The 26,037-nt window shown below is 40.8% G+C and overlaps 1 protein-coding gene across 6 annotated transcripts in view; it reads right to left on the bottom strand.

Moving 5' to 3' along the window:
- Nucleotides 1-623: 623 nt before the first annotated feature.
- Nucleotides 624-26,037, bottom strand: part of LOC120516032 (sorbin and SH3 domain-containing protein 1) — a 164,083-nt gene continuing 138,669 nt past the window's right edge. For all 6 annotated transcript variants that reach the window (XM_039737462.1, XM_039737472.1, XM_039737479.1 and 3 more), the window contains 6 exons: nt 20,593-20,727; nt 19,811-19,909; nt 17,129-17,188; nt 13,711-13,769; nt 11,349-11,455; nt 624-2,225 (listed from right to left, as the gene is read on the bottom strand). In XM_039737462.1, coding sequence (XP_039593396.1) covers nt 2,158-2,225; nt 11,349-11,455; nt 13,711-13,769; nt 17,129-17,188; nt 19,811-19,909; nt 20,593-20,727 — 528 coding nt within the window. In that variant the 3' untranslated portion in view covers nt 624-2,157. The remainder of the gene's footprint in view (nt 2,226-11,348; nt 11,456-13,710; nt 13,770-17,128; nt 17,189-19,810; nt 19,910-20,592; nt 20,728-26,037) is intronic.

The following is a 26,037-nucleotide window of genomic DNA, read 5'->3' as shown; positions in this document are numbered from 1 at the left end:
GTAAAAGCCGTAGCGGCCGATGCTGAAGTCCTGTTTTGTGTTCTGTTCTTTTCCTTTCACAAACGTATGAGGGGATGCTGACACATTCAAACTGCTGTCCATAAAGTACCAACTTGGACTAAACTCTACAATTACACATCAGGCTCAATTCTGGCTTGGGACAGCCCCCCCAACAGAGCTGTGCTACAAATGTAAAAAAAAAACATCAAACACCAACATCTGGAACTGCCATTTAGGCCACAGCTGTTTCAAAGGGTGGTCCTAGTCTATGGAGCTCCATTATGACTGAAGAATCGCCTGCTCCATCTTTTGCTTGGTAAGTCTCTTCTTCAAGATAAACTGCTGAACTACTTTCCATGCTCTACTGGGTCTTCCACCTGTCATATTCATTCTTGTCCACGTCCAGGCTTCTATCTGCGACTGACAAATATTGCATTCATTATTTTGACGGTTCCCCAATTTTCATTTCTCTTGTGCTCAGGGGTTTTCTGTTAATTGTAAATGACTTTGAGAAAACTATAAGCTTGAAGTGGTCGGTACAGTGGAGCCTGATAAGCGTTAAGCAGTAACTGTAACATGACTATTAAAACCCAACATGCACACACACACAAAAGACACAGTGGTTAGTCAAAGCCAGTTGAATACAATTTATTGAATATTGCATAATATGGGAAATAGCAACCACAGCAGTAAATAGATGCTCTTTATTTCTTTAAGTTAATGTTATCAAATCATAAAGCACTGCAATTAGAAAACATTCAACACAAAATGCTGCAGCTGGTGTTTTTAGCGAGCTGCAGCTAACAAGAGTGTTAAACAAAATGTATTCAAAGTGCTGGGTATATACAACAGCGTCAGGCTGGGAATTTCATACACTGCTACAGGTGATAAATACAATTGTGGGGGTGTTTAAAAACTATGAGAGAATGGGACAAATCAAAAAATAAAAAAACAAAAGGCAAATAAAAAACTGCAGAGTCCCGTCAGTCTGACGTACGTCTTTGTCTGAAGTCAGTAGTGCCCGTGGCCTTGTGTGCTGAACGTTACTGTGTGAGGTGTGCTTTTTAAATCTGTGAACTCAGACAGGCCCATCTCTGCCACGCTTTTAGCAGTGAAGCCCCCTACTCCCCCCATCTCATAAAACCCTTTATTAAATTATTCTTTTTTTTCTATACAGGATAAGTACACATTCTGTACAAAAGCAAATGTACATATTTACATCATGCTCTATCAAGCGCGCTTCTCCCACTCCACACTCACCTGGGGAGAGTGTGTTCATCTCAAGTGTGCTAAGCTCAAGCTAGAAACCGCGGTGCTGATAGTATTGTCTGCAAACAGTTCATTTTGACAAATTTCTCTTTAATAAATTCTCTCTAAAAAAAGACTTAGACATAAAAATAGGCTTTCAATTGAATATTACTAAATGTGTCGCTCTCCAGCGAGTTAAAAAATAGCTTTGACTCTGCATTAGCTTAGGCCGCTCTTCAAAATCCTGCAGGTTAGAACTAAACCACAGTATCAGGATGGAAGCCATTTTTTTGTTTGTTTTCTGAAGTAAGTGATTGTTACGGTGACAGCTGGGTCAAGGTTCGAGACTTGCTTAATGGCAGTATGTATTGACAGCAGATGAAGGAGTCTCAAAGGATACCCATCTGGCACCTGTTAAAGCATCTTACATCTGCAACAAACCTTCAGTCATGGAGTTGGCAAGCTGGACTTTTTGCTCCACAGATATCATTATTCCGCCAAACTGTCTTAATGTTAAGAGTGATAGTTCGCTTCCCCCAACAACAAAAAGACTTGAAAATCCTTCTGGCTAAGGCTCGTCTACATTCATACGCCCTATTTAACTAACTAAGGCCGCCGACGGACCAGCACATGAAAGCAATGCTGCCATCCTGCTGCTTCTCCTTCAGACTGCAGTGCTATCTGCTCAGAACCACCACTGCGCCTCACACCATACTGACACATGCTTCAACCTTTGTCACTCTTTCCCAGTCCATCTTGCCAGTAAAGAAAGACGCTATTGTAAGTGCATTTTTCTATTTTTTTTTTTTTGAAAAAATAAAGTTACCATAACTATACTAAATAAGCTTTATTTAAATATTTGCCGATACTGCAGTGTGCTAGTTAAAAAGTCCAATAGAAAGCTGTGTTTTATATCTGAATGGGCTTCACATAGTTGCCAGGAAAGGTGCCAAACTGTCTTGTTCTTCTGGAAGTACCTAAGAAGGAGGAGAAGGAAAAGAACATAGTTCAGATGAAATCAAAAAGTAAAGCTTTCACTCCCTCTGCACAAAGAAATCTCAATGGTACAATCCTGCAGCACGGCGTCCATGTTCATTTGACCTTGGCTTTAACTAGACTAATGGCAGAGTGCTGCGCTATGCATGTTTGAATTACCCATAAGGCATTGCACGCATGTTGTATTGCGTCAGATCCAGTCTGTTGTAGTTACCACGTCAGTTTCAAATTGCCTTTACGTTTTGATGGTAATTTAAGGTTTGGATTAATTTCTGTATTGGTTGATCACACATATCATGTATAATCCTTCTTTACACATTTGAAACAATCTTAATAAACTGTTGGTAAAATTTCTTATGCTTCTACTCTTGAACCTGGGGTGCCTGACTTTTAGCTATGGTATGCTAGAAGTTTCAGACATTGATTGCACCCAGCAAGTGACAACTAATTATCTAACTCACTGGCCACAACAAAAATGGCTCTCATTTGTCCAAATGATTTTTGTTGTTTTAATGCCTTTAATAACTTTCATTTTTTTTCAGGACATTTACAAATTCACATTAATCCTAGGACTAGCCTTCTTCATGTCTGTGTGCTGTTTTGGTAGACTTTGCCACTCAACGAGTCAAAGTCGGGCAAAACTCACCTGGGATGAGTTGAGAAGGGAAGAGTCGTATTGTTGGAGTTGTAGTGTGTATGAGGTATGTCTGACAATAGATCTATTAATTGGCATCTGGAACTGTGTCTGTGCTGCTGGGTCAGGGGTTTAGGATGCCATAACAAACTTATTTTGTAGGTCCCTGCCTCCTGACAAGGACCCACTAACCAATCTGGTTGGGATGCCCATCCACTCACATCCTTCCACTGAAAGGGCCTCCCGGCCAAGTAAGGAGCCATCCACCCATCCCAGATGGGATGCCACCCATGTTGTCCACTACAGGGTTAAACATGAATGTGGTTAAAAAGACAGTACTTCTAGATAGAAAGTTTCTTTTAGTAACAATAAAATATTTATTCATTGGTTGTTTTATACAAGTAGGGATGCGAGATAGTTATTAACGCTGTTTTATCTGTGAGGTTAGCGCATTAAGAAGAAAGATGTGTGGGCCTGACGTTTTACACAGCGCAGTAGTAGTGCTGCTGCTTCGCAGTAAACAGATCTTGGCTTCACGTCCCGGGTCTTCTCTGCGTGGAGAGCACTTCGAGTAGTGAGAAAAGCACTATGTAAATGTAAAGAATTAATATTACATATTCCCCTTGACTGCTTTTAGGTGTGTCCACATATAATCCACAAAGCACCCATTGTGGACAGACAGACAGAGGCTTTCACCTGAAACAACTCGGCCTCCCGTGGGGCAAATTTGTTGAGACATGACACGCTTATTCTTCACAGAAATTTGTCCAGACAGTTCAATTTTTGTTCAGACATCTCGAGCAGGTTGTGCTGTATGAAGTTTTAAAATTTTAAAATCTCCCATTGAAAAGCTTTGGCAAATTTGCAGATTCATCTATCTTAAAATGGAGAAATGTTCTGTGTGACTTCAACTAGGAATTCATTTACTGTTTCAATTTAACCTGAGGAGCAGTTGCATGGACTTGTATATTTTGTACTAGGCCGGTTTTTTAATGATTTTTAAGCACAGGGAGAAAATTAACATTTGAAAAATCGGTAATGTAATAAATCAGCAAGAAAAGCAACATTGTAACAATGCACGGAACGAACCAACACAATCATCCGTGACAGAAAACTGGCGGACCGTCCTTGCGCCCTCTCCTGCCAGACGGAGGGATGGGGGTGCACAGCGCGGAGTCTGGAATGGGAGGAGAGGAGAAGGACGTCCATTCAGCTCCCTCCGTCATGCTAGTCTGCTGATATCTCGTTCAGTATGCACTGCCCGCTCATGTGCCCACCTCCAACTCGTCACTTGAGTCGTTATCGTCTTTACACAGTCCAGATGCACCTGTGACTGACATAGACGTTTCATTGCTCTGTGCTGTTTTGGCTGCTTTTCTATATATAATCCACCAAGACACCCGACCACGGTAGTAGCGAGGTGAGAGGTGGGTGTGCACAAAGGGTAGGGACGTAATGAGTGGGAGCGTATGAGTCACACTTAGTGGGAATTCCACGGCTTGCAGCCCGAATGGGGTTCAATGGCTTACTCACGCCTCTCTGCGCGGGGTAGACACACGCTCAATCTCATGCATAATTATTAATTGAATGCTAAACACTTCTGGAAAGACACGGATGTCTAAAATGGGTTGGTGTGAGAATACAACAGCAAGTGAATGAAAAGATGGAACTCTGAAGAGAGCAAAATACAACACAATAGTGAAGCCGTGGCATACGAACGCCGCGTGGCTCAGACGTGCATGTGGACTCTTACCACAGACGAAAGGGACTAACTGAGTGGTTGGTGAGTTTCTGCGTCCGGGCAAATGGGCAGGCAGTGTGAATGCCTAGAGAGCGAGGGTAGACGCTGGCCGGTGAAAAAGGAGTGTTGGTGGGCAGGAAAACGTCTTCCATGTTCCTGCAGGAGCATCTAAGAAGACGCATGTTTGTCGCGGATGCGAATAGCTGTATGTAGCGTGTAAAACAGTTTGCTATGGTGCACGCGGTCGTGCGTCGTAACCGAAAACTCTGTTTTCAAAGACTGCTTACTTCATTGTGCTTTAACCTCAGTTGTAAAGGATTGTTTTAAGGATCCCATGGGATACCCCTCGCAAACCGTTTCACACGCTGTATATGGCAATTCACCTCCGCGAGAAACATGCCTCTATGAACAGTCAACGTAGCTTGGAGGTGCATGACATGCACATGACGTTAACCTGACCTGCACTGCATGTGGCCTCTACGACAGATGAATATAAATGACGCTATTTTTTCTGTGTCGTCACGTCCGAGTTGGTGGGCGTGGCCCTGCGAAGTTGTCGTCGTATCTAATGGTTTTGGAGTTGGTGGGCGTGGCTCCTTCCTGCGTGCGCCATAGGTGTCTCACTTGTCGGTGGCTTCGTGAATCCAGGCCCCTTCCGGCGTGCTTTCCATGGTTGTCTTGCCTTAGTGAATTATATATATATATATATATATTTTGTATATTTTACTCGTCTGACAGCTGCTTGGATGCCCAGTACAAGTGAATCAGATGCCGGGCAGAGCGCACAGGCAAACAACCTGCACAGCGGCGCCCTTCTAATGCTTCTTTAGGTACGTTAACTAATACAGTAGAGTACAAAAAAGTCACTTCTCTAGAAACAAATGGAAGGGGAAAGCGGATATGTAAATATAGAAATAGACTGAACAATATTATCTGTAGATTATTATTGTAAAGAACCAACATTATCAACCTGCAGCTAAATGGTGTTTGAACTAATTAATAACATGGGAAAGGTGCTGATGTCCCACCTGATATAAACACAAAATGGATTTTGAAATGGACAATAGTGTCAGGAGGTGGGGGGCTTCAGTGGGTGAAGCCCATGATCTCTGGCTCCCAGCCCCTGATCTACACAAACTACTGCAGCACCATAACCCACCCTATTTTATCCCACACTAACCCACTTCTGTCCCACCTGCACACTGTCATTTCAAGCTACGGTACGACATGCTAAACATTTCAGACATTAATCGTACCCAGCAAACGACAAGTGATTTCCGATCTCTCACTGACCACAACAGAAAATGACTGCTACTTGTCTGATTTGATTTAGTTATTTTAATGGCTTTTTAAACTTCTATTTTTTCTTGGCATTTACAAATTAGCATTAATCTAATGAATAACCTTCTTGATGTATGTGTGCTGTTTTGGTAGACAATGCCCAAAACTGTGATGTGTAGCAAAAACAATGATTCAGACCTCCTCTTTTACATTTACACAACAACTACAACACATTCTGTTATAGCAGGCTCCTCTAACACAGTTCTTGTATGAATAACATTAATGGCTGGCTATCTATTAACACTTGTATGTGATGTCTGGTACTGTTATATAGAATCAGGACAGAATTTCAGCCTTCTGTGCTTCCTTTTGTGTTGTTTCAATATTCCCCCAACTTCTTTGTTCTTTGCTGGGTGTATCCCAGTCTTTTAACAACTATCATATGATAATACCGTGTTTCCCCTAAAATAAGCCCTAATCAAGATCGTCAGCTGAAAAGCGTGGCACCTAAGACCGGGTTTATACTTCATGCGATGTGACACGTGTGCCCGAAACATCCATTAAATTCCGAGGACACCTTGCCACAGTATCTCTGAAAAGGATGTTAAATGATTACATCCATCAATCCACTGATGCACCCATTCCAGCAAGCATCGGGAACGAGGCAGAAACAAAATCCCTGGATGGGGCATCAGCTCATCGCAAGGTGAACACAAGCACTCACATACACTGGCATCATTTTAGTGTCACCAAATCTCCAAACCTTCATGTCTTTGGATGGAAAAAGGAGCACACTGTGGAAACCCACCAGGAAAACATGCCAACTCCAGGCAGGGATCACAAGGGATGTGACTTCGTACTGCGAGACAGCAGCACTACTGCTCCGCCACCGTGCTGCCCCCACATGTGTAATTATTAACCATATTCATTATTTAATCAAAGTTAACGATTTATCTGTAAAATGTAACATACATAACTTTTATACTTGATATCACTTTCATGATGAAATGCATTAATCTAAGATTCTAAATGTGCAGAGAGTTAGTAAATCAGAAATGTAACGTGTTCTGTGTGGCGATTGCTGCTGTCAGTTCAGGAGGAAGCCCCAGCAGTGCATAGCGATTAATAACTGGGTTGGTTTTAAGATGACGTTTACGATGGTCTGCTTTAATGATAATATAAACTACGAGGTTAAAGCGGACATTTCCACTTTAATCACAAAACGGACAATTTCATCATGTCCTTAATTTTTTTCTCTGTGGCTCAAATACGCCACCGTACACACAGAAGATGGCATGTGAGACTTTCAAAATGTATCGTGTCATTACAATGGGGAATACGCGACACTTGAATATAGAAACACCGCGAATGTATTTGTATGTCGGTATTTTGCTTCACCACATCGAACCATTCATCAAACATTGAAGCGCACACATCAATCCTGGAGGATCCTCAAAGCGGCTGGAGTAGCAAAAAATTCAGGCTGGAATTCAGGGTTTGAATGTGGAGAGTTATGATGATATTCCAGAAGAAAATAGCATGACTGTATCTGGTTAAATGTATATTGTTGTACATGAATAAATAAAAGACATCCCCTTAACATAAGCCCAAGTGCATCTTTTGGAGTAAAAATGAATGTAAGACCCGATCTTATTTTCGAGGAAACACGGTAGTAGTAATGTCATGTATAACTCCAATGACAGAATGCCTTGACGTTCACGAGCTATTAAAGAGTGTTCTGTATCAGAAGCACTACATGTACTGCAGTGATGTTAAGCCTCTTCTCCATTGTTGAGGTAGGGTAGATCAGGCAGTGTAAAAAGGCTTGTAAGGGTGCGCAAAAGTATGATGAGTGTATCAAAACTACCATACCCTTTTCTAAGCCCTCTTATTCCTAAGTAGGGCTGAAGTAGGCTGGAACATATCCCAGCAAGCATATGGTGCAAGACAGTGACGAAAAAGCTCTTGAATAGGGCAACAGTCCATTGCAGGGTGAAAACGCTCACATGCATGCACACCACACACACACTAGGGGCAATTTAGTGCCGCCAGTCCACCTAACCTGCATATCTTTGGACTGTGGAAGAAAACTGACACCAAAAAAACCACAGTCTCTAAGCAGGGAGGACCAGCGACGCAAAACCACAAGACTCCATACTGTGAGGCAGCAGCGCTGTGCTGCCTGTATCACAAATAACAGAGAACAGGGTCTCTGGAGGCAGCTGATAGGTACCGGCAGGCCAAGCGGAATGCGGCTTTGGTTGTTGCTGAGGCAAAAACTCGGGCATGAGAAGAGTTTGGAGAGGCCATGGAGAACGACTTTCGGACAGCTTCGAGGAGATTCTGGTCCACTGTCCGGTGTCTCAGGAGGGGGAAGCAGTGCAGTGTCAACACTGTATATGGTGGGGATGGTGCGCTGCTGACCTCACTCGGACGCTAGGGTCCGTGGGGAGTACTTGAAGACCTCCTCAATCCCACTAACATGCCTTCCAATGAGGAAGCAGAGCCTGGGGACTCTGAGGTGGGCTCTCCCATCTCTGGGACTGAAGTCACTGAGGTGGTCAAAAAACTCCTTGGTGGCAGGGCCCCGGGGGTGGATGAGATACCTGAGTTCCTAAGGCTCTGGATGTTGTAGGACTGTCTTGGTTGACACGTCTCTGCAACATCGCATGGACATCGGGGACAGTGCCTCTGGATTGGCAGACCGGGGTGGTGGTCCCCCTCTTTAAAAAGGGGGACCGGAGGGTGTGTTCCAACTATAGAGGGATCACACTCCTCAGCCTCCCTGGAAAAGTCTATTCGGGGGTTCTGGAGAAGAGGGTCCGTCGGATAGTCGAACCTCGGATTCAGGAGGGACAGTGTGGTTTTCGTCCTGGTTGCGGAACAGTGGACCAGCTCATCACCCTTAGCAGAGTCCTGGAGGGTGCATGGGAGTTTGCCCAACCAGTCTACATGTGTTTTGTGGACTTGGAAAAGGCGTTCAACCGTGTCCCTCGGGGAATCCTGTGGGGGGTGCTCCGGGAGTATGGGGTACCGGACCCCCTGATAAGAGCTGTTCGGTCCCTGTACAACTGGTGTCAGAGCTTGGTCCGCATTGCTGGCAGTAAGTCGAGCCCGTTTCCAGTGAGAGTTGGACTCCGCCAGGGCTGCCCTTTGTCACCGATTCTGTTCATAACTTTTATGGACAGAATTTCTAGGCGCAGCCAGGGTGTTGAAGGGGTCCGGTTTGGTGGACTCAGGATTGGGTCACTGCTTTTGCAGATGATGTTGTCCTGTTTGCTTCATCAGGCCGTGATCTTCAGCTCTCTGGATCGGTTCGCAGCTGAGTGTGAAGCGGCTGGGATGAGAATCAGCACCTCCAAATCCAAGAGCATGGTCCTCAGCCGGAAAAGGGTGGAGTGCCCTCTCAGGGTTGGGGGAGAGATCCTGCCCCAAGTGGAGGAGTTCAAGTATCTCGGGTCTTGTTCACGAGTGAGGGAAGAATGGAGCGTGAGATCGACAGGCGGATCGGTGCGGCATCCGCACTGACGCGGCCTCTGCATCGGTCTGTCGTGGTGAAAAAAGGAGCTGAGCCTTAAGGCAAAGCTCTCAATTTACCAGTCGATCTACGCTCCTACACTCACCTATGGTCATGAGCTATGGGTAGTGACCAAAAGAACGAGATCGCGAATACAAGCGGCTGAAATGAGTTTCCTCCGCAGGGTGTCTGGGCTTTCCCTTAAAGATAGGGTGAGAAGCTCAGTCATCCGGGAGGGGCTCAGAGTAGAGCCGCTGCTCCTCCGCATCGAGAGGAGTCAGATGAGGTGGCTCGGGCATCTGATCAGGATGCCTCCTGGACGCCTCCCTGGTGAGGTGTTCCGGCACGCCCAACCGGGAGGAGGCCCGGGAAGACCCAGGACACGCTGGAGGGACTATGTCTCCCGGCTAGCCTGGGAATACCTTGGGATTCTCCCGGAAGAGCTAAAAGAAGTGGCCGGGGAGAGGGAAGTCTGGGCCTCTCTGCTTAAGCTGCTGCCCCCACGACCCGACCTCGGATAAGCGGAAGAGGATGGATGGATGGATATTTAAAAATGTAAAATAAAACTAAAGGTACTAATAATCATACAGCCACAGTATGGTCTGCAAGCCACAAGGTTGCTGGTAAAATCCCAACCACTGACTGACTCACTCTGTGACCCTAAATTAATCGTATAACTCGTATAATTTTACAATATACGTGTGATGTGTAAGTCACTTAGGATAAAAGCATCACCTACACACTTGAAGGCAGGCAATATCCCTCTATACTGGTAAATGTCTTGACTAAATGTTTCTGGTTCAGTCACCACCACTAGCCATCACACCACTAACCTGCCAGGGTGTCAATGTAAACAGCCATAATATTCTGATTTGCAAGTTATCTTGGATAAAACATTCTGTTAAATAATTAAGATATACTCGCATAAACTTACCAAACCTAACCCGTGAGTAGTGGGGACTCTTACATCTTTTAAGGAGGGAGCCTCCTGCTATATTTTCTTTAGTATCTTGTGTCTCCCATCATTAAAAAGGACTTGTTGGCCACACATCAGAGTCTCGGGCGCCAGGCACAATGCCAGAGTCACAGAGAGATCTACCGATAGTCCAGGACGTTTTTATTTTTCTCACTCTAATTTGCCTTCTTTGGCTGTAATTCTTTTTTAGATTAATATTGTAATATATTTTGTATAGTATACCATTTAAGTGAAGACCAACTTTTGTACAACAAATAGACTTTATCACAGAATTGCCAATGAAAAAATACGACTGCACTCCCCACTATCTGCCTATCTTATCGAGGAAACATTTGTGGAGGTAACAGCATGTTGTGATCAAATCTTTTATAATCTTATGGCTTTACTATTAATCAATATAACATACACTTCATATACAAAAGGAATATGGTTTTTAAAATGCTTCTCTATAGCATACAAATATAAAACGTGTATTGCCAACTTAAATATTGTGGGACGCTTTGCATTTATTCACTCATTGACAATTACAACTGCACTTGCAGAGCTGTGCAGAGGAGGATGGCAGCTACTGCCAGAGTGTGTACCCAGCTCAATGGTGGAGTTATTCCTTATTTTAACGGTCTGTCTGGCTAATAAGGAAATACTGTAGACATCAGTGTGACCTACAAATGAGAATGGAAGCCACAAAGCTGAAAATCAGCCTCTGAAATCAAATCAATGTGTGCCCTTCAGCAGGTTATTTAACTTGTCTTAATATCCTTAATAAACAGCGCTGGCATCTGAGTTTGTACCACTTAGAGTAAATACTGATTAAATGACTCTCGTTAAAACTTGCTAACCCTTTATCGTTATAACTGAGTCACTAAATGCATGCTTCCTTTCCATCTGCTTGCTTAACAAAATATAAACTGACAGCATTTTAAAAGGTTTACTTTCACTTGCCAACAAAACATACCAACAAACCAGCCATCATCGCACTTTTCCATGACGTTTACAATGTCGCCCTCCCGGAGCTCGAGTTCATCATCGTTCTGTGGCACATAGCTATACATAGCCTGGAAGCTGTAAGAGAGAAACACAAACAGTGCTGTTATCGAAGTAGAGTGGCAGAGTCGAATGTGTCCTATAAAGGCAGAAGACAGCTTTTATTTATTCCAGTGCAGTCAATCAAGGTGCTTTGTTGATACAAGGTCCACGTTTCAGATATTCATGTTGTTAAATTAACAAAGCTGGATTTACTCTGAAAATTTGTTCCTGAGTGACCCTTGTTTCCATTTAATTTAGTTTCTTACCAAAAACACGAATGTATGCTTTCAGCACATCTGATGGAATTATCCTGGTGTTAGTTATATTAAAAACTGTGCTTTCTCATTTCAAGCAATGGTGCAAAGATATGCGCTTATGTTTTATAGTAAAACTAGTGACGGTACCGGTCGAAGGCAGGTAATAGAATAATCAAAAAATATTTGCTATCTTGTGCCCTACATGCACTTTCAGAGCCTTTCTCTGTGTTTGTGTGTGTCTGAATGTCTCTTTACCCACCAGCACTCCCTTTCTTGAGCGCATTCCCGTAAAGACTGCTTCTCGGACTCTGTCGTTATTTTTATGGTGCCCTTCTGACCTGCTGATCAGTTTAATACTTGCCGTCTTTGAAGGCGACTCTCTCAGTACACCTCATACGCCTTCACTCCTCCTCGTGCAGCTCACATTCACATTTCCTCTTTCTTGCTCAGAGGGACTGGACAGACAGACCTTAGTGTTTTATTATATATTAGATAGGTGTTATGAGCTTTCTCAATATGTTAAAAATATTTTTTAAAAAGAATTTTTTTTTCCCAGCAACCACACTCATATTGAACACTAAACTAACAAACCTAGTATCTATTTGTAACTTTTCTGACTATTAACAATGGAATTAAGGATAACAACACAAGAACATTAGAATAAAGAAAAATCCTACATGAAGAAGAATCAGCAGCCCTCGGCATCATAAAAGTTTTCATCTGTAATTTACATGTAAATCTTAGGCCGTGTTGTGCTGTGCTGCTGATGGAGAGCAGACGTGATGTCCGCTTCAGCCAGGCATTTACTTTAAATATGCTTGTAGTACTTGGGTGTTGCACCGTGTTAGCCATTATGAATGTAGTGAGAAGTCAGGCAAAATTACCCCTTTTGTAGGCTAACTACAAAGATTACAATATGCAAGCTTTCGAGGCAATTCAGGCCCCTTCTTCAGGAGAGATGTAATCAAGGCCTGAATTGCCTCGAAAGCTTGCATATTGTAATCTTTGTAGTTAGCCAACAAAAGGGGTCACTTTGCCTGACTTCTCACTTTAAATATGCTGCAATTCATTTGTTTCTGCTGTTTGAGACTGAGAGTCCTAATCCAGATTCTGCGTTCAACCTTGGCCTCCTGTAGTTTCAAGTTAGTATTATAAATAAAATAAATAAATATTCACATTTATCCCTGCTATTACTCTTCCCTGTGGTGGGCTGGCGCCCTGCCTGGGGTTTTGTTCCTGCCTTGTGCCCTGTGTCGGCTGGGATTGGCTCCAGCAGACCCACGTGACCCTGTAGTTAGGATATAGCGGGTTGGATAACGGATGGATTACTCTTCCCTGTCCACACCCCTCTGTTTACTGGGGTTTAATTAGATGGGTTTCTTTTGTTTTGCTGGCAGAGTCGTGTACCTTATCTGTGGTTTTACCACTGCTGGATGGTGTAGAGGGACTGGTGGTCTAAGCCCCTTTTTACAATTCACTCAAATAACAAAACTGAAGCAGTTAAGGCTCCTTCTGATTACCATTACATTGCAGCGTTGTATTATTTATATGTTATATATAAGTTGTGACTTGTGGACTGATTAAAGGAGTAAATTGGCGTAATTTGTTAATTTTCAGAAGCCAGTTAGGCTCAAATATCTAAAATAATTTCTACATTTTTTGGATAGGATAACTTTTATCCATCTATAAAAATCACAATGTTTTTTTACAAGTTTTTTTTAAGGATTCAGGAGAAAATAAGAAGACATGTTGCTTATCTAGTTACTTCTTTTTAATTTGAAACACAAAGGCACTAATAGTGAGGGGTGGATTTTAGTCCCACCACCTCCTTTATAACTTGTCACACTGTTGGCACTTGGGTCCCATAGTAGCTAAAATTTGAAAAGATTGCAGAACCAAACAATCAATCAATACTACTGACTCTCTAATGTAACCCTGAGTGAGTCACTTCATATTCTACATAAAAGCCGTATTTGAATAAAGTAAGGATACCATTGAACTGAGCATATGATAAGGTAAAGAATGGGCACTTACACTTCACTGATGATCTGAGGTCGGTCTGGGGTGCTCCCTCGTTGCTGAGCCTGGGGTTGCTGAGAAATGATGAAAGATTGTTTACTGTGATTAGAAGACACCTTGTGCAGCGAGTCAAAGGGGTGAGACAGAGTGCTGCAGTAATGGACAGACTTTTCTGCAATGTTCATGATTTCATTGCACACCGCTTCCTGAGGGGCCACGCCATGCCACCCCGCACATACATGGACAGTCAGCAAGAAAGAGACAAGGAGTGTAGGAGAAAGGGCATTCCAGATGCATCAAGTGAGTCCAGTAAGTAACAACATCGAAGATCCAGTACCCCCAGAACAGGTGAAGAACATATCCAGAGGTAAGCGTGAAAAAACAGGCGAGACATAGAGAAATGCGTGTTAAATATTCACAAACAGTACAGAAGGGCACAGATTACACAAAGCGAGTTAGAGAGAAATGAATGCAAGACCTTCTGGAGCTCATGCATCCTGTTAATCAAGCAGATACTAACAAACTGACATACACGCAGCAACCACAAACTTGGAGGGAGCTTATCTGAAGCTTATTTTTATTAAGAGTAGAAAGGCTGACAATTGAAATCAACTTGTTGAGATCAAAATCACTGCAGCACTTGAAAATTATCCACATTTCCTAGCAGTGGTTGAAAGGAATTCTAAAATGATCTGATATATAATGAGGCAGAGTGGCTCTCTAATGGTTACAGAGCACAGTTTAGTCCTAACATGTGATCCTATGGGTGTCAAATCAGTTTTAGATGTGAACTTCAACAACAGACTTCGTTGGTTTCCCCATTCACTATGAAAGGCATTTTCTTAAATCGGTAACTATTACTTAGGCTGTTAGCTTTGTCAAAGTAGTTGCTTTACTCTGACATACATGTGTGTTACCGCATCAGAATAAATTCATAAACCTTAGACTAGAGTTTGTTCAAATGCAGTTAACGGTGGTTTTACTTTAATTAAAGCCAGAGTTACTTCTGCTTGCTTTGTTTTCATGAACTTAATGGTTAAGACTTTTCTGTCTTAACTCTGTTTAAAATATACATTTATTAAAATTGTAATCCAATGACAAGGCCACATGGAGGCAATCATCACCCAAGAAACAGCATCTCTTTAGGCTATTTTATTTTACTTGCTCTTATTGCTGCTCTTTCTTATTTTTAAAATAAACTATGGACAGAATTCCTCAACAGTCTTCACTGCTTGCGCTGTTAATGCAGACTTTAGAATTGCCACGCTGGTGTCAATTTTGTTCATTATCATGGTAATTATTGAATGTCACAATTTATGCACCACATACTACATACTGTTGTATAATCTGTTGGTTTTCCTGAGTTGATGTTTGACATACTAAATATTGTGTAACTGAAATTTACCTTTCTATTTTTTATGATGAGAACATAAACACAGGAGAGTTCCAAAGTACTTATGAGAAAAGACAAATACAACTTGAAGTGACTGCCTACCTGTGTATTGTACTCAGAATGCTTGTATTGGACTAGTCCAGTTTATTTTAACTCTCAAAAACTTTATAAAACTTTAGATCTAGAGGCCAAGTTATAACTATGGCAAACACAGTATTTTGACTTGCAGCTTGTTAGCTGGTAAAGGAATATAAAATGAACTTGGCTGATCTTGTCTCAGTTTTTCACTTACACTGTTTTTATCTTCCTTCTATATCTATATATATATATATATATATATTATAAGTAGAGATGCTTTGTACATTGTGTTTTTAATTTTCATTATACATCAATATTTTATTCATAATCATTTAAGACTGCAAGGAAGTCCATGGTATTTTAGAATGTCTGCTCTGCTGCATATCACTTAACTTTAAAGGAGAAATTTGCCATCTTTCAAGTTATTTCTTCAGAATCATGGTATATAATAATTTGCCTCATAAAATTTTGGTCTTACGTAAAGCATTTTTTTAATATATAAATTTTAAGAATACACTGCCCCCGTGTAAGCCCAGATGTAAGATGCAAGAACAGGTGAGGTATTTTTAAAATTTATTAAAAAAAACAAATCTTCACTTTTCAGGTGTAATTTTATGTGACCAATAAATAAAACTTATCCTTGAGCTATAGATTCTTGTAAATTAAACAAGAAGGCACTCGGCAGTATAATTAATCTTTGTTACTTGTTTCTGCTGTGCCTTATGTGTTCTCTTTAGCCTCTTTTTGTGCTATGACTATGCCTGATGTCACAACTATTTTGATCAGATTATCCAATCTAGTAGTGGAACAGGGGTCTACGAGTGGCTGTATCCTGACATTTGTCAGCCACTAATGTTCTGGTGTGTTAATGGAGTACTGGGTGGGTGGAATAGCAAAGGGCAGATGGGGTCCTGCTAGCCCAGAACAAAAACCATCAGCCACAGGTGGTCCCCAGGACCGAGGTTGGGAAACACTGGGCTAGACTGAATTTTTGCTTTTCTCTTATCTGCTATTGGATTGTTTTGGTGCTCTGTATTAATAATATTCAAATTCATAGATAATAGCTACAAATATTAAGAATTAATTAAACAAAAAGGCATATGTATATATTTGCATGTTTCTATTAATATTACTTTGTTTTAAATGTACTTTGCTTGGAAATGTAATTGTCTTCAAGAAATCCTAGAGCAGTAGAAGAAGACTAGAATTTTAATTCCATTGACTGGCTTCATGTTTTCATGTTTTGAAAGTAGCCACTGAGGTGGGAACAGTTTTACTCTCCTGTCTGTTTAAATGTACAAAAAAATAATAGATAAAAAGAGACTTCAGCATTTTCACTTATGTATTCATACAATATACAGTCATGTGTAATAAATAAATGTTTAAAAAAACTTAGTAAGACAACTAGTTTTATGACTAAAACATTATTTTTCCAAGATATATAATAATTGCATTTCTAGGTTCCCTTTAATATTGGAGATTACTTGCAGATTTCCATCACTACAAATGTAACTTCTCAACATTAATTAATGGAAGATGAGTTACTTTATAATTACAGAACAGATAAGGAGCTGTGACGCATGAAAAGACAGGATGTCACCGCATTTGCTATAAGGTTGATATATTTATTTTTGTTTTTCCTAAACTGAATTTTACGCTTTATAATTGCTTTAAAGTAAGGCCACACAGTCCAGTTGCATGTCCCTCACACCTGTACTGTGCTAAAGGACAAAAGTTTATTTAAAAAATAAAATAAATACATAAAGATTTATTTTTAACATTTTGGAGGTTGAAAACCCCCTTTTCAAATGCAGGAGCCATTTTTTTCTGTCTTATGTTTGTATTTAAAAATAAAAAGTAGCAGGAAAATAAAGTTAGACAGCAGGCCTCGAGTAAGTGCCTGCTGAACTTCAGTATTGGGACTGGTTATAAAGACCACTGATATAAAAATGTCTTTCTTACCACATAACTCTTTTCAGAGTCTGTGAGATCAGGTCCCGTTCTCAGTGGCTGATGGGAAGGCTGGAAGTCATCAGGCAGGTTGTAAGAGAACAAGTTTAGCAAGCGTTATTAGTGTCTAGAAAGGTAGCAGGAAGGACACAGACACAGTAATTATACAGAGGAAAGCATCACAGGAACACAAAGGACACAGGCCACAAGAGTGGGATATCTGACAGAGCGAAGCAGGCAACACTGAAATGGAACAACCATGCAGAAAAGCACGGAGTGAAATAAAAAAAACAGAGACTGAGGAGACCGACATTCTTACACTCACTAGCTTGTCCACTCCATAACTGATAACTCACAAAATGAAGCATAGAATAAAAACTGTAGCAAAGCAATTTCATTGATAAGTGGGGCCTTAACTGCAATACCTGGTTTATGACTCAAATGAAGTTCTTGCCTACTGAGTAGCCCTCTTCACTGATATTAGAAATGACTGACTTCAAAATAAATTATCTGGCACAATTTTATTATTTAAAAAAAATTCTTGGAGGCAGCAGTTCAGATTACATCTTCATATAATGTCACGAGCGATGCAATTGTTATACTAAAAAATCTCCTGACGAGACAGGTTTGGGTGAAACTACTGGAATCTGTTCCAGCCAGTCAGAAACGGGAGGGTATTGGGGTCACAGGAGGAGCCACCCACTGAGCAGCTTCATCTTTGGATAAAGAAAAAATAGTTGATGCAGCCTGGACATCATGAGGACATGCTGGAGGGATTAGATTTCAAAGACTTCCTAGGACTGTATTTGAATTCCCCAGAGGAAACTTGAGAATGTCGTGGGGGAAAACAAAACTCTGCTCAGTCTTGTGCACTTTCTCAAAAGATCAAATGATGAAGAAAAACAAAATAATGGAACAGTCTAATAAGTCTGCCCTAATGCAAACCATCCAAGAGCATCATGTCTCTCTCCCCATTAGAGCTATGATGTCACTAACTCAACTGAGATTCCTAATCACAGTTGGCTGCCACATGGAAATAATTAAAAGAATTTAAAAGTTACAGTGAAACCTACTCGGATTAAAGCACAGGCAATTCTCCCACAATGAAAAACTGAGCCAAAGATATATTTATAGGGCATGGCAATCTGTTAAGACTAAGAACCCAAATGCTTATCATATAATACCCTGTGACAGATAGGGGGCGCTATCGCTCCCTTGAACCTTTGTCCAAGACACCAGACACCAGATAAAAGTCCACAAGTAGACTTAATTAATTCTGCACAGTGCACAAAGCACCCTCCTCTCCACAATACCCTACAATAAACTCTCCACTACTCTCAGACGCGTTGCCACCCTTCCACCCAGCTCAGCTCGCCGTCTGGGAGCTCCCACAATCCTTTTATATTCCCTGACCCAGAAGTGTTCCAATCCCCAGTCCATGTGATCTCCTATTACTTCCGGGTCAGATAAAAAGTCCTTTTCTTCACCCAGGAAGCACGTCAGTCCCCTTGTCCATGTGACTCGGACGTACTTCCGGGGCGTAGGGTAAATAACAATCGTTCCTCCCTGCAGCATCATCTAGTGGCCCCCACGGTATCCAGCAGGGCTGTGGGTAAAGACTCCAATGTTCATGATGCCCTGCTGGTCTTCGGGGCACCTCCATGCTGCAGGGAGAGCTCCACCTGGCAGCTTGGGGGTATTGGCTGGGATGAACGGCTGGCCATACACCACATACCCCCACAAACTTCACAGAAATCCTGTTACCACATTAAAACATTGTGCTAGAATCTGACAAAGAGCAGACCCTCAGAGTAGTGAAACCCTGCTGATCAGATAAACTAAAAAGTATCATTCCGTTTGTAACCTTTATGCTTTAATTACATCTGACATTTACTGAAAATAGTTACGTGTCAGGCTTTAATAAATAATGTACATAAAGATTATCACCTAGGAATGATAATTTCAACATTATTGGCAAAGGTTTAATAAACAGAAGTATGATAATGTACAGAACATGAATATGATGATACTGTAGCCACTTTATTAGGTTCACCTACCCAGGACACCCAATACACTTCTGACACTGTTGTACATAAACTCCCTAGGTCGTACATACATTTCCATTGATTGCCACATGCCCACTGACGTACTACTTTCAAAGCCACTTAAATCTTTAGATTTCTGCCATTCTCCCTCTAAATTGCACACATACCCTTCATTGTTAACTGTCAAGCTGATTTAAACAGCATGGCTGTCACTGATTGAACAGTCAGTTTCATAGAAAGGGCAAGTGTAACAAATAAATGGGCCACTCAGTGTGATCTTCACATGCATACTAAATAACAATCCAATAAGCTTGAGCTCTTTATGTGACCCACAAGTAAACACATACAGTAAATCCGTGTGTAAATCAAATAACTGCATACATCCAGCAACTGTCCTTACAGAAGAATTGCCTGGCTCTAAAAAGCATAATATACAAACATCAACGCACATTTACACAAAGGGCCAAGACAGAGTAGTTTGCACAAAGTCGTAAATAAATGTACTTTGCACATTACCGCTGCACATTCCAAGCCTCCATCGTCACCCAACAAGGCAAACTAGATACCAGATTTTATGATCATAAGGGGCACATTGCTAATGCAGTCCTAGTCACTTCCGTCAGGTTTCTTCCCAAATGCTTACACTTACAGCGTAGGAGTTTGTGTTCATCATGCTTGCTGGAAAGTCGGTGGACAGAACAGGACTTCTCGAAGTCACACCTGGGTAGATGACATCGTTTTTCAGGGGCTGTCCAAAGAAAGCACAGTTGTTGATATAAATTACTACATGTGTCACAGTACGCTTTACAACAAACCAGACTTTTTATTTAGTAATCCAACTCAACACAGGGATATTAACCACACATGTATTTGTTAAACATGGATATAACAAACAAAAAGAGCAAGTCATATACTTTGAAACGGGGAGTTTTCTTTAAATATTTGACAGGCAAAAGAACTTTGCTGGGTGTAAAGGAGGGAATTCATTTTGGCTGCACGTGTGCTGGGCACATGACCCTCGTGATAATCCTGTACAGTGAGGCAGAATTAGAGATGCTTTCCGTTATTGCTGTTCTCGGAAAGATTTTCAGGATTTATCTGGACAGCAATTTAATTTGATCTTGTCTTTAATAAAGATGTTGTAAGATAAATTCACACCAATACTTCAGGTGATCTGGTTATACCAAATGAACAGCAATCCAGATAAAATATTTATAAAGGGATGACAAATGTCACTATGGGTTTTCTACATACGTTATTATACACAAACTATTCTCCAATGAAACACCAGTAACAATCAGCATTATCAGTGTCATGTGGCCAAGCAGTCCAATCATATTCCACATAGATATTAGATAGGACTTCCAGTGAAATGTTGTTAATGGAAGATGTTTATAAATGAAGCTCAGCTGACTGCAGATGCTTAATTACCTGGCACATGGTGGTCCCAGCTCCGATTGAGGGCTGAGGTCTGCCCTGTGTGGCAGAAGGTTGGAAATAAGCCAGAGAGGCGGCCTTTGGTGGTGGAAGAGGAGGGCTATGGCTTTCTCTGTAATTGTCAGCATTCTTCAAAGTGGTGAGGAAAATAAAAAAAAAATAAAACCAAAAACGAATTATAGCATGCTTTACGGCATTTGTTTATTCATTCTCACGCTGTTAAGACTTTGATTTTCTTTTTGGAAGTATTTCTTTAATATGAATCTATTTAGGAATCACAATAAGATGGGTGACTTCCAAAAATTACTTGGGGTCACGCTGGATCTGAAGGTTAGCAAGTTAAAAAGGAAACATTCTGGTAGTTCATGTCCATGCAGGAAATGCACTTGTAAAATACTTGACGATTCTGAATCATTCCAGTTTCACCTGATGAATCCAGTCTTCTGACTTGCGGTCCTTTCAAGAGAATCACAGCAACTAACAGTCGCTTTTTGTGTGGAGCTGGTCAGCAAAAACACGCCACCTCTTTGCTCTGGTACAGAAGTTGGCCTCGATGATTGCTAAGCACAAATGCATTTCTGAAATCCTTGGTTTATGCTGTTCTGTGTAGCAAACTTTTATTTCTGAGTGGTTTTGGAACAAAGATGAGTACGTTGGAATAGTGTATTTGTAATTTGTCATTTAAAATGTTAAGCTTATCATTAGGTACTGAAACACACTCATATACTGTATTTATATACTGTATGTATGTATAGTTGAAACATACTTTAATATTAAATCTGCACATTTGCCCTCATCGAGAAATAAAAAATAAACCCAAAAATCAAGCACGCACATTTCATTTGAAGTTTGCTTCTAATGAATTACAAATTAAGTGCCATCAATTCAAACATTGTACCTTACAGTGTGTCTGCACTGGACCTGTAGTTTGGAGAATCTGCTTAGATGGGAACGAACTGGCCAGGAGTGAAAACTTAAAGCCCTTGTTCTCATTTCTTTTACACACTTTATTATAATTTAGGCATGCCTTGTTCTCAGCATTTTACTTTAGCCAGGGATACCTTTAGCTGTTGAGGATTAGTTTTCCCAAACAAGATATAATTCAGCAGTAACTAAGTGTTAATGTCAGTGTAGTTATGGTTTCAACAGCTGTGGCCATGTTGATACCAAATCCTTAACAAAGATGACAACACAGAGTGCGTAACCTTTACTCCAAAATATCTAAACTTGTGATTTGGTATCCACAGTCTGCAGGTGTGCTTTCACCTTACTTGTATCTTCACCTCTTCCTTCCAGTCTCTCTCTGTATTACTTTACTGTGTGAATTCTCACAGCATCTTTGGGTCAAATTTCACCCATTTTTTGTTATTATATAAGTAAAAGCACCCAACATTTAATCTGTTCAGGATGAACTTGAATGACTTTTCCTACATTACCCCAAATTAACCAGAAATGTAAAAAAACCAAACCTGAAACATTCCATAATTATTACAGCTTCTAAGAGATGTTCACACTGCTGTCTTTTGGGTCAGTTTTGACCCACCACTGACATTAATTTTCTGTTGTATTTACAGTTTGTTTGTTCACAATCCAACAAACATACTGAAAGTAATATTTTTAGCTCAGAAATCTGAAAAATTTTCAAGTATTGCACCCTAAATTTACAAAAGGCAAAAACTATTTCGAATGTCACACTTTTGAACACTGACATTTTTTGGGTCAGTTTTGACCCACTACTGACTTTGATGAATTTTCCTCAGGATTTTAGGTGCTTTGTCCGTTCGTGACCCATAAAAACATCCTAAATGTCATTTGTTCTAAACGTTAGCATCATCTCTACTTCTTGATTAGGATGGTCAGCCAATATAAAATAAGTTTATGGTTAAAAAAATTTGACATCAAGGGCACCTAAAACAGGTCATCAGAATCAGGTCAAAAAAGACCAGCACTTGACGACATTATGAGAGTTAATTATATTTCTATCCATTTTACTTCTATAATCTTATATTGTTTTAGAAGTGTTCTGTAGGATGTATTCAGTTAGTTACACTGTAATCAAATTCTGTTGGCTTTAAGTGAGACAAACAACAACATTTATTTCAATAGCACATTTTCACACAAAGGATGTAGGGGGAAGTGCTATAAAAGATGTCAAGGAAATTATTACAAGCAAAGAATGGATAAAAAACATAAAAATATTGCACACTTAAATATGATAGATTAATAGAGAAGCAGAATCCTTATACACAGAAATAGGTTTTAAGTCTTTAAAGAGGAGTCTGATGGCAGTGTCAAATATTTAGGGAGGGCTGGAAAAAAAAATATCAAAAATCTGGAGGGGCTTCCAAGGCCAAAAGACGGCCCAGCCTGAGAACCCATCGGTATAGTTTCATGTTTTCATTTTGCATGTATTTCACTTGTTTTCTCTCTGTAGGCTACCATCACTGTAGCTCTGATAAAGAACTCTTTACAATTAATTTTTATCTTCTAGATTGTGTCTTTTGGCACATTTGCAAGTTTTTGGGTTCAACATTGGTTTCCAACTCCTTGCCTAATCATAATGTGTGGCTATTATGTTGTGCTTTGACCAAATTGGAACTTTCATGTTTTAACTATGGCAGTTATCAGCTAAACACGGTTAATATAATGAGTGAAAGTACGAAACAAAGTAAGGATACCATGTTTTGAATACCCGAGAAAGCCACTTGTACTTAATGAGCAGCAGTTTAAAATGTTGAAGGGACAGTGGAAGTGTGGTTGAGAAAAGGAGGTTTAGTGAGACTCAAACTGTGAGAGGAAGCAAGAAAGGGAGAGTGAAAGAGAAGGACAGTGAATCAGTGACCACGAGATTGTACAAGAGTGAAAGAAAACAACAAAGAAATAGCAAGATTAAGTAAGAGCAAGCAAGAGAGAGAACAAGAAAGTGACAGAGAATTAACAAGAGAGGCTACGAGAGACATTTTAGGTTAAACATGTTCATTTCATCTGACACTACATGAAGTGTAATTGTGAGACGATGACATTCCTGTGCTATACATGGGATTGACTCACACTTTTCATATATAAACAGGAAGAACAGAAATTTGCCAATTCGTACATTTGCTAGTAATTTTTTAAATTTCTTTTTGCTTTAGTTTACTTTCTTTAAATCCAATAAAGCACAATATATTGTAGGGGAGGCAGGGTAGTGTAGTGGTTAGCATTGCTAATTCACAGTGAGGAGTCCAGGGTTCGCTTCCTGAGTCCTCCCTGTGTGGAGTTTCCATGGGTTTCCTCCCACTGTCCAAAGACATGCAGGTTAGGTGAATTGGCAATGTGTGTGTGTGTGTGTCTGTGTTCGCCCTGTGATGGACTGTCGCTCCATTCAGGGTTTGTTGGGATAGGCTTTCTGGTCTGGATTAAGGGGTTTAGCAAATGACATGACATGACAATATACTGTAAATTCTAAATCCTGTGCCCTAATGACTAGTGGTTTGCGGTTTCTGGCTCATGGATTCATACAAGTGAACTTCTGAGGTGAAGCAGAGGTGTGTCAATGTCAGCAACAGGCTGACAAAGTGAATTCATTAGCAAACTAGAAAAAAATGTAGACTTGAAAAAGACTTTGCTGTCTCTTTAATGCAAAAAAAGCTATCAAAATTAATGAGCTAATTCTGGAAATATTGTGTGTGCAGACTGATAAGACACAGCAAATCCATGGCACTGTTTAACAGAAAACATAAACAACACTCACGTTAAATACAGTGTAGGGTTCTGCTTAGAGGGAATTTTGTGACCTGGCCTTTTACAGCCATTTGTTTTAAAATCTTCCAACAGAACATGCCAGAGTTCTTGTCTTTGGTGACAAATGGAAATACAGTAATCCCTCGCTACTTCGCGGTTCACTTTTCGCAGATTCACGACTTTGCGGGTTTTTAAATATAGTAGTAGTATTTCCTAGTCTAAGAACAACAAAACAAGTTCGGTGACTAAGTGCGTTGTAACACGGGCTGTGACTGGTACATGGGAGGGAGACGACAAATCACAGCTTCCCGCTTTCTAATCGGGCCCGTGATTGGTGCTTTGACTGATGCCCAGATCCCACAGCACCTCCCCTTGTCTCTCTGTCGCGGCCATTTCGCTTCAAGCTTTCTCGCCGAGCGGTTTACTTTACACTGTACTGTGCGTGATTTTTTTGTGGTTTCTTTGTGTTGAACTTTGCTTCAATTTTCACCCCCTGCAATGGCTCCCAAACGTGCTGCTTCTTCCAAGGCTGGTGCTGAGCCTAAACGCCAACGAAGAATGATGACGATCGCTGAGAAGGTGAAACTTCTGGATATGTTGAAGGAAGGGAGAACGTCCGCGGCTGTGGCAGCAGACTGGCTAAGGAACTGCAAGACCGGTCACAGGAATGGGACAACGACATGGTTCTATCGGTCCAATTATGCAACAAGGTCGACGACATCATGACTGCCTACAAGCTGCTCTTCGACCGGAAAAAGAAGCAGCAGCAGCAACTGCCGATCACAATGTTTTTGCAGCCTTGCAAAAAAGAGCCAGTTCCTACTACTACTAAGGAAACACCTTCGGAAACTGTGGAAGAGGTGCCCCAGGAAGTGGCACTGCCGTCTGAAGAGACGTAAAATACAGTCATCGGCTGCGCAGTAAAAGTCATCATCACCTTCATCGTCATCATTTTTACTGCACAGCATATTCATCACGTCATATATAGGTACGCGTACTTCGCTATACAGTAACTGTAAACTTATCTACCGATCTCATATTGCTTAACAGTTGTCCCTGTTATTAATAGAGTAAAGGGTGGGTTGTAAACAGTATAGGGAGGGTTTAAAAACGTCCAAATACACGTTAAATAATGAAATAAATATGGTGTCCCTACTTCACGGAAATTCAGTTATTGCGGCCAGCCTTGGAACCTATCTGATGAACGAGGGATTATTGTACCCAAAGTGGCTAAGAATGGTTGATAAACTGTGTGCTTTTAACCAAGAGACTGGAAACGTCAATTCCCTTCAAGGACCATCTTTTACTAGATAGTATACTGAATGATTTATTGAATGTGATTAACAGCAAGAAGAGAATGGTCCCTTAAGAAACACAGAAATTAAAATAGGCTAGAAATAATTACACAGAACATTTTTTGAAGTATGAACACTCACTACCTTTACCCATCTGTTCTATGATACCAGCCTTACAGAGAAACTACTTTTTACACTCAGGGCATTTGCTACTCAGCAATATAAGTGAGTAATCCTACATGATTAACAAAGACAACTTTGCCTGCTGTATTCAATGGTAAGATTTGCTCAAAGAAATTCTAAGAGAACAACATGGTACACGGCTTTATAAAGCCAGACAGTTGCTGAAAGGGGTACAAGTGAATGCTGCAAAGGATCATGACTTTGACCTTGAATATACTCCACTAAATACCTGGTTTGT

Source organism: Polypterus senegalus, chromosome 1, assembly GCF_016835505.1.
Source record: "Polypterus senegalus isolate Bchr_013 chromosome 1, ASM1683550v1, whole genome shotgun sequence".
Lineage (NCBI taxonomy): Eukaryota > Metazoa > Chordata > Cladistia > Polypteriformes > Polypteridae > Polypterus > Polypterus senegalus.
Note: the sequence above shows the minus strand (reverse complement) of the source record. Positions and strands in the feature narration are given on the sequence as shown.